This window comes from Cricetulus griseus, assembly GCF_003668045.3.
Source record: "Cricetulus griseus strain 17A/GY chromosome 1 unlocalized genomic scaffold, alternate assembly CriGri-PICRH-1.0 chr1_1, whole genome shotgun sequence".
In the NCBI taxonomy this organism is placed as follows: Eukaryota; Metazoa; Chordata; class Mammalia; order Rodentia; family Cricetidae; genus Cricetulus; species Cricetulus griseus.
This window is the reverse complement of record NW_023276807.1, coordinates 197,560,647-197,576,937: the sequence shown is the minus strand read 5'-3', so window position 1 is coordinate 197,576,937 and position 16,291 is coordinate 197,560,647. Positions and strand designations below refer to the sequence as shown.

Genomic DNA, 16,291 nt, shown 5'->3' with positions numbered 1-16,291 from the left:
GAGAATAGTGCCCACCCTTAGTCTTTAAAAGATTTGACATTCCCCCCCCCCCCCCCCCCCCCCCCAGGGGCTGAGGAATGGAGGGAAGGAAAAGGCCGAAGTGCTAGAGAGAGCTTCCTTGGGATACTCCTGTCAGGAACGACACTATTTAAAGCAGGAAACTTAATGGACAAGGAAAAGAGCTTCCAAACTTCCCAGCTAGCATCCCTGACGTCACAGGGCCTCACTCACTGCCAGCTCTGCCTTGATGCTTATCCCACCCTGAACTGAGCACAGAGGGCTTCAAGGGCCTTCTTAAAGAGCCCTGTGTGTTCATGGAAGTTCTCCTTGCTCTACACTGCCCATCATCGGAAGCAGGCTGAACTGCAGAGGAGCATCTACGTCCCACAGCAGCGGAAAGAGAAATCACTCTCAGGGAAAGGTGCTCATGGGAGTTGCAATAGGGCTTCCATTTCTAGAAAAGAACTCCTTCCAAATCAATTACCTATTCACTTTTCCAGTCCATTTAGCATTTAAACTATCGCTTAGAGACAGGGTGAGAAATTTCTGTAAACAACCAAACCATTTTAGAGTGCTTGGGGGTTTGGGCCTGGAGACTGGCAGAGAACACCTGCCTTGTTCCCTGGTGGGAGTCTCAGTCTCTCCCTTCTGCATACCAAACAAAAACAGGAACCCCAACGACCCCAGGTTTCCATTACTATCAAGAACTCTCAGTTTTGATTTAGCACCATTAGATTTGCCGCTCTAGAGTCCCAGATGGTGGGCTTGGCTGGTAAGTGACTCTTTCTCCCTCACCCTAGATCTACCTGTTTCTTCCCAGTTTGCATCAGTGAGACCATTTATTCACCTTTGCTAAAGGGTCACATACTAGTGGGTCAGGCTTAGAAGTCCACCACTTTCAGACCTCGTTCCCCCCCCCCCAGGGAACATGACCTTGCTTGATTTTATTTCAATCCATAGAGTCAAAGTGGTGAATCTGGGGGTACTGTCATGCCTCCAGGTGGACACCTGGAACTCCCAACACCAAGACACCTGATCTTCCGGAGATACAAGGTATGGCCTGCTGCAGGTGCCCTGGGAACCAGTTCCAATTCTTGCTATTTGAGCCTGGCAGTTGTGGGCAGGACCTGTTCAAGGCCTCCTTCTGTGCACTTGGCAGCAAAGTTCCTCAGTAAATAGCAAAGCACTTTAAATGTCTATATATCATGAACTTAATTAGAAGGGAGATTAAAATTCCTTTGTCCTGGAACGGGCAAGATTTGACTTTTTTTTTCTCTGTGAAAAGCAGATGGGGCTGAAGGTGAAGCCCTGAGCTCAGTCCCTAACACCATAAATAAACAAACAAATAAATAAACTAAACAAAGTAAAACAAGGGCCATGTGAGCTCATGCCACCTTTCAAAGATTTCCATTTCATAGCGGTGTTATGAAAGATGTACAGGCAAACGGCACAAATTGTAAGCGTGTACAAATCAGGGATCTAATTTCAAGATTTTGGGACCTAGAGGATAAATTGGAGCCAGTTTGACATCCAAAGGCAGGACCTGGTCAGGACACACTTTCCTGTCCACAGACATGCAGCCCTGAGCCCACAGGAGTGAGAATCGAGTGTTCCAATGAGTGCAAGCAGAGGCAGGAGACATTCCTGAGAGGCAAAGAACATCCAGTGAACAGTCACTTACTCACAAACAGTAGGGAAGGACAGACCCACGAAGGCACTGGAGAGATATTCTGTGTACATCTCATTGGATACTCCTTCCAAGTAGTATTTCTGCCACGTGTCTTCCTCAATCTAAGAGAAACGTGCACAGGAAGAGGATTTAAAACACAGCCACAACCTGAGAGAGGGGAGCTGGAGTTATATAGTCTTAGTTAAACAAAGAAATGCACTAGTCACACAATGACCTTCCTGTGGACAACCTTCTGAGCAGCTGGGAGCATACCACAGAACCACCCTTAGGCTTCCAGTGACCCCCAAAGGTACTGAGTTCAGTAGATTTCCTTCAGAGTGCTGCCTTACTCTTAAAAATGAATGTTTAGTTGCATGGATGTGTTAGAGGTGTGTGTGTGTGTGTGTGTGTGTGAGAGAGAGAGAGAGAGAGAGAGAGAGAGAGAGAGAGAGAGAGAGAGAGAGAGACTGTGTGTGTATGTGTGACTGTGTCTGCATGAGAGTATGAACATATGTGCATGTGGGTATGTATGCCAGAAGAGGGTGTTGGATACTGCAGAGCTGGAGTTCACAGGCGTTTGCAGAATATGCAGCTTGCTATGTGAGTCCTGGATCCAGATGTGGGTCCTCACGATTATGTAGAAAACACTCTTAATGGGTAAGTTACATCTCTAGCCCTTTACAACCTCCATCATAACTTCTAAGGCTGTGGGGACATGGGACACACGAACAATAATTGTGGACAAGTTATCAGCTGACAAAAAATTCTGGAGAGCAATTTTGCAGGTGTTTTCAAAATTCATGAAACCATATACTCTTTATGCAGGCCTCCTATTTAAAGCATCTACAGTCAAGTATTTAAACAGGTAAGACAAAGTCAAGGGGCTGTGGGTTTGTTCCACTCTTGAAAGTTATGATGTTTCTACATCACAATCACATATGATACCTTTTCATGTAACTTAGGTCACATGAAATTTTAAAAATCAATGAGGAATCCTGATGAAATTTTTGGATTCTTTTATTTATATATGTAGATGTGTGTATGTATGAGTGAATGCCATGTGGACATGGGTATCAGTGGAGGCCAGAAGAAAGCATCAAATCTTCTGGAGTTACTGGTGGTTCTGAGCCACTCAGTGTGGGGGTACTAGGAACTGAACTCAAGTCCTTTGAAAGGTGAGTGAGTGCTCTTAATCACTAACAAGTTCTCTCTGGTTTTATATTTATAGGGCCATATGAAAATGTCTAGAAATGTTGATAGCAGAACAGTAACAATTATCTCTGAGTGGTAGAATACTAGTTTTTAAAATAGATTAATGTATTGTCTGAAGACTTTTACACAGGCATACATACACATATGTATATGCACTATACTCTATACACTTCTACTTTGGAAAAAATTTTTTTCACCCTATTTAGAATAACACAATAATCAAAATATAGTTTCAAAGGGGTCATGCCCAAAACTTCATTAAAATGCATGCTTTTGGTTTTTCTAAATAACACGGTCTAGCTGGGTTTCTCAACAACCATCTGCAAGCAAGGTGCTTTCCCTGGAGTCAAATCTTTGAAAACTAGTAAACTAGACAAGAAGGCTGAACCACTCTGGGAGCTGAGGAATCAGTCTCAGTGGTCTCCTTGGCTGTCTCTAAGATGCAGCCTCCTGTGCTTCACTTCCTGTGATGGCTTGACTTACAGGAAGACAACAGGAAGCTGTTCTATCCACAATATAGCTGGTAACAATGTGTTCTGGTCTTGTTCTGTAAGGAATCCTAGCCATGGTTGATCAGTCAGTTAACTTGAGAAAAATGCAACACTGGGATTTGAAGGAGACAAGGGAGCCTGGGAAAGGGCAGAGGCTTCAATGATGTGGTTATGCCCTGGCAGCCAAAATCCAGAATGAAAATTTGAGAAGTAAATGGAATGCTCCCTACTCCCATGCTGTTCATCTGCTTCATGCTCAGCCTGTGAAATCTGAGGCCATAAATTAACCTCCTTGGGAGGGCCTGGTCTGCCTGCTCCTGTATGTCAGGTGTTAGTTAACCTGTGCTGTGGGCTACTGGCTGATTATCTACAAACTGGTCTACCCCATAGTGAAGGACTTGAGAAAAGGAGTTGTCCCTCAGCCATTTCTGCTGCTAAATTATATATATATATATATATATATATATATATATATATATATATATATATCATAATGTGTTCAGTAAAGCATGAACTTCTTAATTTTTCCAAATCTAAGTTCTCAATAATTTTCAAATATGATATTTAGCAACTCTAATTTAAATGATGTTTAGTGTGCATTAGTAAACATTTCATAATATAGAATATTTTAGCAACAATATTACCATAATTTTTGATGGTACAGAGGATACCATATGAACTACAGCTAATTATAAAACTTAAAGGAGGGCTTTGTGGGAAAAGAGTTTACCTGAAGTATGAGTTCTACCTATTTTTAAGAGACTTTTATATTAAAGCATTTTTTGTTATTTAACACTTTTTATCAGTCCTTTGAGGATTTCACACAATGTATTTTTATCTTAATTAACCACCTCCCTTAAGTCTTACCACAACCCGAAACTCCTACCCACCCATTTTTCTGTCCCTTTTTAAAAAAATCTTTTAATTCATCAAGTCCAATTTGTGCTGCTCATATAACTCTTGGATGTGTGTTAATCTACTAAAGTATGGTTGACCTACCAGGAGCCATGCCTTTAATGACAATTGATGCTTCTTTTCCCAACAGCTATCAATTGTCAGTAACTCCTCAGCCAGGGGTGGGACTTCATATTTCATGCCCACCTCCTATCCTTGTGCTTGGACAGTGCTTTAATAATATGCCAGACATTTTCTCTAATTTTAACGTTACAAGTGATTTTCAAAAATACTGACGATGTAAACCTTACCTTAATGTTACTGTTATTCTCCAGTTAATATGATTTTAAGATTAATCGTTTAATTATGGTCATTATTTTCATGCCTCTGTGTATAAGGAATATTAACATTTTAGAACAAGTTTTTGCTATAGGTTAATCAATAAATTTGGTAAATAGGTAGAAACAGATGCTTTATCAAATAACAATATTGGTCATGCTTCTGTTAAACTTAGCAAAAATATTTCATTGATTCATTCACTCAGGAAATATTTACTGAATATGTTTGCTATTGTAAGGCTTATCTAGAGGCAGATTAAATATGATTTTAAACTGGTGTTTTCTTTCCCACATTTTTCCTTATGTTGGAAAAAGCACTACATTACTTGGATAGGATAAAAGTGAGCATTCTACTAGATACATCTGTCTTCCTTTGATTTTGCACATTTCTTTTCCCCAAACTTTGCTTCTGTGGCTAATCTGAAGTGGTTGTGGACTCTAAGTCAAAAAAATGTAAAAAAAAAAAGTTCAAACTATTCTAAAAAACAAAATCCCTCTTCCACATCCATATGTAAATTCTCTGATGGTATCCACAAGGCTGGACATAGTGGCATCAAATCAACTGTACAAATGGTAAGTAGTTCAAAATTCATTGTCCTGACTCTTTAAGCCCTTCAAATCTTTGGAGTTATTTACACATGCACAACCTACAATGTATTTTAAAATTACCAATTAAGGCATCAAACACAAACACACACACACACACACACACACACACACACAAATATAAAACTGCTAATTTAATTACACTAGCATCTTTTCAAAAGACATGTAGTTAGTAGGGATGTAAACTGGTCCAGATGCTATGGGAAACAGTGGAGTAGTTCTTGAATTCAAAATATAATTGCTATATGGCCAGCATTTCTGCTCCTGAATTCATAACTAGAGAAAATGGGAAGGGATCATAATAGCATTACTTATGATAACTTAGAGTTTGAAGGGACCCAAGTGTCCATGGAAGGATGTGCAGATCCTCAAAGGCATATTTCAGCCTTCTCAAGAAAGGAAATTCTGACACATGCTGCAGTATGGATAAACCTGACAACATTATGCTAAGTCAAGAAGACCATAATCACAAAAGACAAGTATTTAGTGTAGGGGGGGATAGGTTTAGTTACTTGAGGCCCATTCCTGAAATCCTAGAATAGACAGTGCAAAGGTGGTGGCAGAGGTTGGGGGCAGTCATTGTTTTCATGGTACAAAGTGTCAATTGTGCAAAACGAGAAAAATTCTGAAGATGGATGGTGGTGATGGCTACACAGCCATGTAAATGTACTTCATGCCAATGAGCTACACACTTAAAAATGGCTACAGTGGTTAGTTTTTATGTCATATGCATTTCATCACAATTGAAAAACATTTACAGCCCTCATGATTGTAACTGATAACAACTAAACTCAAGGATGTTAAACCATGAAACGAGTGAGTCAGGGTCGGGAATCAGCCCTGTTGTCAGCAGGATCTCCTCAGGCCTTGCAATGTGCATTGAAAGAATTCAGAGAAGCCTTGCAGAACACTGTGCAGAGGAAAGGTGGAGTTGATTACAGAGCATCCCCAAGAGCTAAGGGCAAACAGAATGCAGAGTAAGAGTGCAGCTTGTCTTTTAATAGAATGCCTTGTCTGGCTACACAATAATATTAGGAGCTCAAGGGCAGTTTAGAACATCATGTCACCAAGGACCAAAACATTAAACTCATATCCCATTTTTTTTAACCATATGAGATATCCAGGCTATCTTGAGTTTGCCATGAGACCAAGGATGGCCTTGAATTTGAACTTCTGTCCTTGTCTCTGCCTCCCAAGTGCTGGGATTACAGGACTGCATCGCCATACCCAGTTTATTAGTACTAGAGATGGAACACTGCCATGCAAGCACTCCACTAACTGCTATATCTCAAACCCAGACTCTATTCTTTGGACCAGTAATCAAAATCCTGCCCTTATAGTTTCCGGCTTCCTAAGCTGCTGATTAAAATGGAGGAGTTCAGCTGGACCCTGTGACAAACAATTCCTCGGACATCTGACTATCTACTTAACACTATGACACTGTACCATATCCCAATATAGGGAAATGGAACTTCACTCTCCCTAGCCTGTATCAGGGCTTAACCCATGACATTTGATCGTGGTTTAGCTTCCTAAGTCTCAAGCATGTTAACAAGCAATGACAAAAACAAACAAACAAACAAAACAACAACAACAAAAAAAAAAAAAAAAAACCACATCCCTTTCATCTATGTCAATGGAACCACCACAGGAGAGGAGTCGTAAATGTAAAATAGGTTGAATTTTAAAACTGTGTGTTTAGCAACAAGAGAGGGAGAGAGACCGTGCATAAAACAATTTGGAGAGAGTTTAGGGAACTGTTGTCATTCTGAGACACACCTACTTAAAGTCAGTCACAAAGCCAATCAGTGGCACAAAGACGATTTAGAGCTCTTGCCCGGATAAATATCTCACACAAATGCCTCCTGCTAAGTGATAATAAGATAGGTGTCCAGAGATGTTATATATGGACAGAGAGGGTTTGTTATATACAAGTACTCAATGTGGGGACAGCAACCTAGCCCCTTATCAAGGACTCAGGAGCTCAAGTGTGAACTCATTATTGTGAGCATCCAGCAAGGAGAACCACTGATGTTGAGCTTAGCTGGAAAGGGAGTTCTGAGCAAAAGAAAAAAAAATTATCGTTTTACTCTATGAAGTAGAACTGTCCCAGCCTACAAGTTCTTTCTGTAAATAGTACATGCTATTCCCCACATTTCTATCGTCAATGTATTTTAAACCGTAATGTGAAGACACATTTCCCAGCAGAAAAATGAAGGAATGGGACCAAAACGACTTAAGGAAAGGTGCCAAAATTAATTTTCCAGCCATTCAGCAATCAGTCAAAGGCAAAGCATTTCCTGAGGCAGCAATTTATCCTCTGGCTGTCACATCAAACACCAGCTGTCTCAGAAGGGCTCCTAGCAAGATGAGCAGGTGATGTGCTGTAGGTCCTTATTCATCAAACACACAGAATCCTCAGTGAGAAAAGAGAATGAGCAACTGGACTAGCCTGTCTACACCTCTTATGGTTTTATTTATCTACCCTTCACAACCTAATTTTTCAACCAGTCTAGTTGAACCTCCCAAGTAAATGGTTTTTACAACAACCCATGGGCAGACAGCAGTCAATGTACCTTCCAACCAGAACCATCAGCCTTGGCTCTCTGCAAACTCACTCCTTCCTGATCCCAGGTTCTGAATGTGATACTAATGATTGGTTGGGAATGACACCTTTAATTTTTTGTGCTTCACCTGATTAGAAAGAAACTGTGTTTCTCTAATGCTAACAGCCTGGTGAATGTGAGCAATTCAACTCTCCTGGCTGAGGTCTATAACAGCCACGGTGAGTTCTGTTGCCAGTGAATAACTATATCAATTAGAGCCAAACAATTCTGAAAAAAAAAATCCATCCCTACCCCAAGAGCCATACAAATGACCCTGAAGGTTATCAAACACTCATCCTTTTTTAATTGAAAATAAGTACACCACTTTAATTGAAATAGATGCCATTTTATATACCTCAAAAACAAAGAACTAAAAGAAAATTATAGAGACTGATGATCATTGTGTTACTAGCTGCAATAAACTGGGGTAAGCCATAACATCTACATACTAATATTGCCCCACATGGGGCAATAGGCTAGTGTACCAAGTCTCTACTTACTGTTTTCCAAAGTCTATCTGAATTCTTAGTGAATATTCTTTCCCTGGTAAGATGCCATTTTAAACCATGGAAATATATAACCAAAATTAGTTAGCCACATATGAATGAATACTTGCACATACAAATTATACAGTATATTGTCCCTGTGCTTTTACAGTGTGGTATTCTACAACAGTGTGGTGACATGAACTGACCAACACTATCTTAGATCCTCTAAAAACATATTTATTTTGACAAAAGAAGAAACAGCACCCACAGGACATGTCAAGCGTTTTACTACAACAATAAACATGAAATCAGAATTTACAGGCTCTTGGCTGACTTTTGTGTGGAGTTGTTACTAAAATGAGTGCAGCCATTTCTACCCATTCTTCAACAGAGTGCTGTCACTGGGGAATACTTGATGGAGTTCTGCATGCTCTCAATTCTAGCTGAAAGAAACAATGTTGCGATGTTAACAGGACCCCATCACTGGCTATGTTCATGGCCCATGAACATATCCCAGTGTTGATCAATAGGACATGTAGATGTTTTTGTCTCCATTCCTTCTTAGCTTCAGCACAATTACAGATCCTTACAGCAACTCACAGAATTAAGAAGCCAAATGAGAGAAGAGTGCTAAGGACCACAGGGTGCCACCTCACAGAATGGCTCCCTGCACAGGTTTGAAGGGTGGGTGTGCTGGTGATAAAGTGAGAGCCAGCAGAAAAAGCAGAGACGCAGGATGATCTGCCTTTCCAGAATGTTCTTCCTCTCTGGCCAAATGGCCTATCAGTGCCATACTTCTTGGATCCCAATGGGGTCAGTAGCCTTTTTGGAAATGATGTGGGATTTCAGGGTTTTCACCACAATTTGGCATTCCATTTTTATGGCCTATTTCAGGGTACAATTTACAGAATGAGTGAACAGAATGAAAGAATCTCAGATTTTTCCAAAGGCTTCAGAGTGATGTAAATTAAAACACATTATTTGAGATTTGATGGAATGCCAGGTAAGTGGTTGCTTTGACCTCAAATGGGTAAATACACTACTGGCAAGATTAATTTGAGGTGGACTTGGGCCAGACATTTTATTCCCACATAAATGGGTTGCTGACAATCAAGTGAGTTTTGTTGTTGTTGTTGCTATAATCAAACCATATAAGGCATTTAGAAAAAAATTAACAGATCACATCACATGAAAAAAACATTTTAATACATGTGATTTCACCCTAAAAATATGGGGAAACAAAAGTTACCCCAGCACAGATTACTTCTGTTGGAGCATGAAGTACCAAAGAGTTTTAAAAGATGGTTTAAAAGCAATACTGACATTGGAGTTTTTCAAAAGAATAGCCATGAAGAAATGATTTAAGACACTACTGTCTCTATGACTGGAAGCTGGTACTGTTTCTGGTATTGTAGGATTTGCCTTCTCTCTTGGTTTCTCTCCAATGTAGGAAAAGTGCTTTTGTTTAGGACATGTTAAACTGTTTTAAAGATTGGCCTATTTGCCATCTGCCCAGATAGGAATTTGGTTTTGCAATCTTGCTAACAGTTCATAACATCTTCACTTCTGTTCTAAATAATACTGTTCTTAAAATGGCCCTGGGAACCACTCTTATCAGGCTGGAAGAGCAGGAAGTGACCCTTCCCTGGCATTGGCAGCTACCACCAGACACACAGTTAAGCCTGGCACTGAGGAATTTCCAAGGAGCCATTCTCAACCCATCTGACAGGAGGGAACCAGGGCTTTGTTTTGAATTATAATATGCATTGTCTTTGTGAACCTGAATGTTTGAGAAATTGAGCAAAATTGAATTACAAGAAGAAAGAAATAAGAAGGTAAAACATACCAAGAATGGGGCCAATATTTTAAATCCCTAGATCTGACTAACATAAAATCAATCAATCAAACTATTTAAGGATTCTTATTTCATTTTCTATGTCCTATTTCCTGCCAAGTGAGCTACAAGACTCTCACAGCATGATCTATATTTGAAGTTCCATTGGCCTACAGTATCACACCCGCCCATCTTATGATCTCTACTTTCTATTCACAGTATCCCTGGTATTTCAAAAAAGATGTATTACTTTTTCAGCTGATATTACTAGGTAAACTGGACAGAAGTTACTATGAGGTGTTGACTGGAACCAAGATGAATGGTGAGGGAATTTTGTGCTATAGCCTATTAGAACGTAGGCTCTTTTGAAGAAAACATTTTTATCTGAGTCTCTACTACCTAGAACTTGGCACAGTACATAGTAATGGTTTGGTGATATTTTTGAATGAATAAAATTGTGGAGCACTGGACTTAACAAAACAAACTAACTTTTTAATTAAATTTTAAAAGTTTTATATTTTAGTGTAATGTCTCTTAGCATATTTAACTACTAATGTGAACCGTAAGTCTCAAAGGGAGAAATGTTATCTGAAGTCATAGAATCTTCTATTTCAACAACAAGACCTTGGAGATGGAAAATGCTAAGAGAGATACTTCTTTGCTCAAGTTTCCCATCATGGCATGAATGTTCCCTTTAATCTTCTATCAGAACTACATCTTTCTGTGGCCATTTTTCATTGTTAATCTTCTACCTTTCTTGTTGAGTTACATGTCACCTGAATTTTCTCATGTTCCCCATTTGATGTACTTCACATGCTTTCATGGATACCCATAGTACTTACCATGGCCAACCAAGCACAACATGACTACCAGACACTCCATATGAAATACTACCTAGGGTGGTAGTACCTGGCACGAAGCAGGTGCTCAGGGTATGCCATTTGGCATTATATACTCTCAGGTCATCTGATCCATCAGATATCTGACCAGAACAGAAAGAAGACTAATTAATAGGAGCACAGGACTCTCCCTTGCTTGCTGGCTCTTTACAGAATGGAAGGTCTGTCTTACTAACTCTGTCTTCTGTTAGTAGAACAAGCAGCATGGTAGCCTACAGCTAGGAAGTGTTCAATCAGTATATGTTGAGTTGTTGTGGGCTAAGGAAAACTGGAGAAAGAGATGGACAGTAGCAGACACAATTTTCCCACACTTCTAAGCACAAGCAAGCATGGATAACTTTGTATAATTTAGTGGTGGAGCATGAAATGAACCAATTTTGGCCTCTAAATGCTGAGAAATTCTGCAATCTTAAGCTCTTAACACGGAGGTATGTGTAATTGGGTCATTTAAGACTTCCCAGGAAACTTCTTACTAGGAGCAGTATTTTATGGGAAATGTTGTCATTATACAACATCTTGGGCTGGTTAGCAAGTAGCTTATGGTTTTCTAAATTCTAAGATCCAGTAACTTAGAGGCTTGGGTTTGAGAAAAGGAAGCCTCAAGAACCAGTGTTTTAACTGTCTTTCCTTCCTTCCACTTGTCCAATTTCATTCCTTTGGGGGAAAAGTCCTGCTCTTCTTGCCTCAGCCTATGTCATTATCCCCAAAGGACTAACCTCCTCTTTTCCTTCTCACTGCTTGGATTCCAGTGTCAACGAAAGCAATAATTCAATAGCAACAGATTGAGCCCAGAGGAAACTATATTTGGCAATGTCATTACTCCTACATTCTAAAATTGAGTGTTTCCCCCCCACCCCCACATGCACCTTTTTTTAAAAAACTGGGAGACAGACTAGGGAGTTAGAAAGAATGAACACTTGAATTGGTATTGGAAATATGATCCTACTTCTGTGTGTCTGTGTGTTGTATACATGTGTTTGTGCACATGCATATGTGAAGGTGTGCATGCATGTGTTATGCATGTGGGGCTCAGAGGTTGTTGATGATGTGTCTTTTAAGTCACTCTTCACTTTATTTCTTGAGGTAAGATCTCTCCCTGATCCTGGTGCTCAACAATTTGGCTAGGCTGGCTAGCTAATGAGCTCTAAGGATCTTCTCACAGCCACACCTCCAGCACTGGGATTACAAGTGCTCATGGCCATAGCAGGCTGTGTGTATGTGTATGTATATGTGTATGTGTATGCTTATCTATTTAATATGAGTGCTGGAAATTCAAACTTAGGTCTTCATGCTTATGTGAAAGCACTCTACAGAATAAGACAGTCCCCTAATGGTGTAAGCTTACTTTGGGTGACACAAACATTTAGTGGGTTGCCTAGGTCTTTGAAAAATCTTTTAGTAATTTAGACACTTTGATGAAAATCTACTGCTATTAACAACAATTTAGTAGCAGTGGGTGTGTCTGATGTTTTACCGAAGAGACAACCCCCCCTCCCCCGAGTCTAGAACTTCCAAAACTCTGATATGCATGTGTATTGCTCAAGGAGACCTAATAGAACGTAGTTACAAATAGCACAGTCTTGAGGTGGGCTCTATAAATTTACATTTCTAGTAGGCTGCTAGGTAATGCTAATGCATAGAGACCACAAGTTGAATGGCCAAGTGTTATTCCCATAGGCAGAGAAGAACAAGGAACTAGGAGTCTCCATTGTGCCTTTGTGGACCAGAGATCAAAGAGACTCCACTGCAACCTAAAGGGTTTGAGTTAAAGACAGGAAAAAATGATGCCCATAAAATAAGATTGGAGGCAGTTACAGGGGAAGCTTTACATAATCAGGCACAAGATGGGCCTCAAAGTGTTTGGGTTGTTGTGGTAATTAGTCTAAACACTATTTCCAGGTCCAGATTCATCTAGTTAGCCTCTTGTCATTGATCCGATGACCTCAATAATAGCTCAGTCTCCATCTGTATATGTACTGTACAGACTCAATAGCAATAGAGATGTCTATATTTAATTCAATTAAAAATAAAGTTTCAGAAAATGGCCCTGATTTGCATCCCTAATTTCTATTCAACTTTCCCATTTTAGGACACAGTGTTGAATGTGAGGACGAAGATGCTTGCCAACCCAGTCCCATTTTAGTGACAGCAGATTCTGGATACTTATGTCTCCTATCGCTGTACAATATGGCCTAATAAAGTCGAGCCAAAGAGACTAGATTTCATTTCAGAGCAAAGGGTTTAGTCGTAAAGTTTTGCTTTCTGGCTGAACAGAGCCATTGCAGCCTCAAGCATAAATTGTGCTGGTTTTAGGTATCGGGGTGATTGGGAAGCCAAATGGGTTATTTGTGAGCCAGGTACCAAAGGCAGAGTCACCCGGGTTATTGTGTACTCATAGTTATCTGGACAATCTCTTGCCAGTTAGAGAATATTCTCACAGGAATCTAGACACGACACCTCTGCAGCCTCAGAAAGTGAGTTTTCAGCCCTATCACAAAGACATCTGACTCTGAGTGTGGAAGTGGGAAGTATACAAATTACTGTGCTATTTAGCTGGGCTTAGCAATTTCCTTTTGGGAGGAGAGTGGCTACAATTCTGAGTGCCCACTAATTGAGAAACCAAATACAGAAGCACCTATAGCCTGAGAAACTCTGGCTTCAAATTTCAGCCTTGCTGCCCCTCGGCCAAAATGCATATCCTTGCTTACCTGCAAAATGACAGTAGCACAAGTGTTAGCCTCTAGGAAGGCAGTTCAAATGGGGTGATATGTGCAAAGTGCTGAACACAGGGCCTGGCAAATGAATGTGGCATAGTCACACTGGGTCTTACAGGGTTACTTTGTAGATGTTTTAAAAATAGCAGCTGTCATTGTGCATGATGGGTAACAGTGAGGATGGCAATAGTAGTGGTGATGATTATGAAGGTGTTTCTATTGTTCAAAGGAATGTAAGTCAGTGTGATGTTGGGCCTGTTATTCCTGACTTTCCATTACTTAGCTACTGCTAGAAAGGGCTGAAATATCACTGTTCATTGAATGGTCCTCTGGATTAAGGAGAAACACAGTAAAACTCTACAGAAGTGCTTCCTACCCTCTATAGACTTCCCTAATAGCCCTGAACACACATGATATGGGACATGAGTTAGTTACTTGGACAAGATGACAGTCTCCCAAGACAGGAGACAGGGCATGTGTGGGTAGCCTCATTAATATGATGCAGGATGGCCTAGCCTAGCATTCTCAGATGTGAAGAGTAACCAGGCAATATGAGCCTAGAGTCCTAAAAGAAGCATGGAGCTGACAAGACTTAGATGGCCAGAATGAAATAGGATGGATTTGGGTTTAGATATGATGCTTGTTCTTAATGTCAATAAGTGTTACCTCTGCTCCATTTTTATCTCACATCTCCCTATTAAATGGTCTTAGTCCTTATATCTTTACTTCCTGGGCTCATGTTGAATTGATACCTGGAAAATCTTCACCCCACATGATGGGCATGCTAAAAAGCTAGCAATTTTCCAAACATTGTAGGTGTGTGGTATGTCCCTAGGTGTGTGTGTATGTATGGAGGTACATATAGTGTGTGTGTGTGTGTGTGTGTGTGTGTGTGTGTGTGTGTGTGTGTGTGTATACTACATTTTTTGATACATGATCTCTCATTGGCCTGGGACTCATCAAATGTATAGACAGACTGGCTGGTCACTAAGCCTCAGTATCTCCACTTCCCCAGAAATGTGCTACCATGTGTCTTCCATCTCCCTTTGCCTGGATTTATGTCTGTGTACTCTGTGTGCACTGTGCCCATGAAAGCCAGAAGATGGTGTTGGACTCCCAAGACTGGAGATACATACAGTTGTGAGTCAGCATGTTGGGGTTGGGTATTGAACCCATGTCCTCTGGAATACAAAACCTGTGCTCTTAACTGCTGAGCCATCTTTCCAGCCTTCTTTCTTCCTTTCTTTCCTTCTTCCTTTCTAAACTTGGTTCCAGGGACTAGAACCAGGTACACATCACTTTACTGACAACCATAGCTTGTGTTCTCAAACATTATTATTTCTTAAAAACATGTTTGACTCCATTTTGAGAGGAGGCTGAATACTAGGTAAAATTTTAAAAAATAAATTAAAAAGACAGCTCTGGTCAGCAACTTTAGCCTCTACTGCTCTGACAATTCAATCCTGGACTTCTTTTACAATCTCTTCTCTGCTAAGGTTTGCAAGCCAGCCAACCTGAGCCTCATAGGGAGAAAGCAAGGAAGAAAATATCTACTGCTACATACTTCTTGGATAAAACCGACTCAACCCTCCCATCCCAGTTAGCTTATTGGAATATTCCATCTAAGCACCGAACGTATGCCTCCTGAGAAAGTTCTGAGGAGTGTATTTTTCTCCTCCTTGCTGCATTTCTAGGGAGGTGTTAGCATATGTTACAGTTCGGTATGCCCAGAGAACTGCCAGGCTGGCCCCTATTATGCAGCTGGCATTTCATGAGATGAGGAGGAGGAATTGTGATGATCCGATCTGGCAAGGGGGGCTCATTTTACACCCCCAACGCTCACTGGACCCAGGAGCAAGTTCAAGTGGATAATGTATTTCAATGATGGGGCATGGGAGATCCCACCCCTCTCTGAGTTCTCGGCAGGTGGCTTATTTCAGCACAGAGCTATTTTCCCTTGCCAGTGGCTGCACCTGCTGGGGGGTTCTCATTAACAGAGGGGGAAGAACACTCAGCAAATCTCCACTGGTTCAGAGACTTAGGGAAAGCCCAACAGATATGTCTTGTTTTCACCTATTAGTACACAGATAAAATCATGAACACCTGAGGAGATGGGGGACTGGCAGAAAGGTTAAGGGGTTTGAGAAACTGGTGCCATTTAGGCTGATGAACCATGCTGCTGGCTGAGAAAATGAACTCAGAAAATCCTGCCAACTCTGTACCTTCCCACAGAGAATTTAAAGGACCTCACCCAAGATCAGTCATCTACAAAAATGTTGGAGACATAAGATTGTAAGCATTATAGGTAGAGATGCTTTATGCCACCTTGGAGCACAATTAGATATCATGCTTTGTCCTTTATCTTCTCCTTCCAGTGACTCAATGCTAACCTAGTAGAGACTAGGTGTCATTGCAAGGACACACCTAAATAGGACCTGTCATCTGCTCCTAAGAAAGGCAGGGTTTATGGACCAAGGGTTGGGAGCTTTGTGTGCATTGCTAATTTTTCACCATCCTTTAGCTTTTCTTTTTCTTTTTTG

At 40.7% G+C, this 16,291-nt stretch overlaps 1 protein-coding gene across 1 annotated transcript in view; it reads right to left on the bottom strand.

The window, feature by feature from the left end:
* The window catches only part of Kcnma1 (potassium calcium-activated channel subfamily M alpha 1), a 697,898-nt gene that overhangs the window by 153,618 nt on the left and 527,989 nt on the right, over positions 1-16,291 (bottom strand). The window contains 1 exon segment of the mRNA XM_035452632.1: positions 1,682-1,791. Within this exon segment, the coding sequence (XP_035308523.1) occupies positions 1,682-1,791 (110 nt within the window).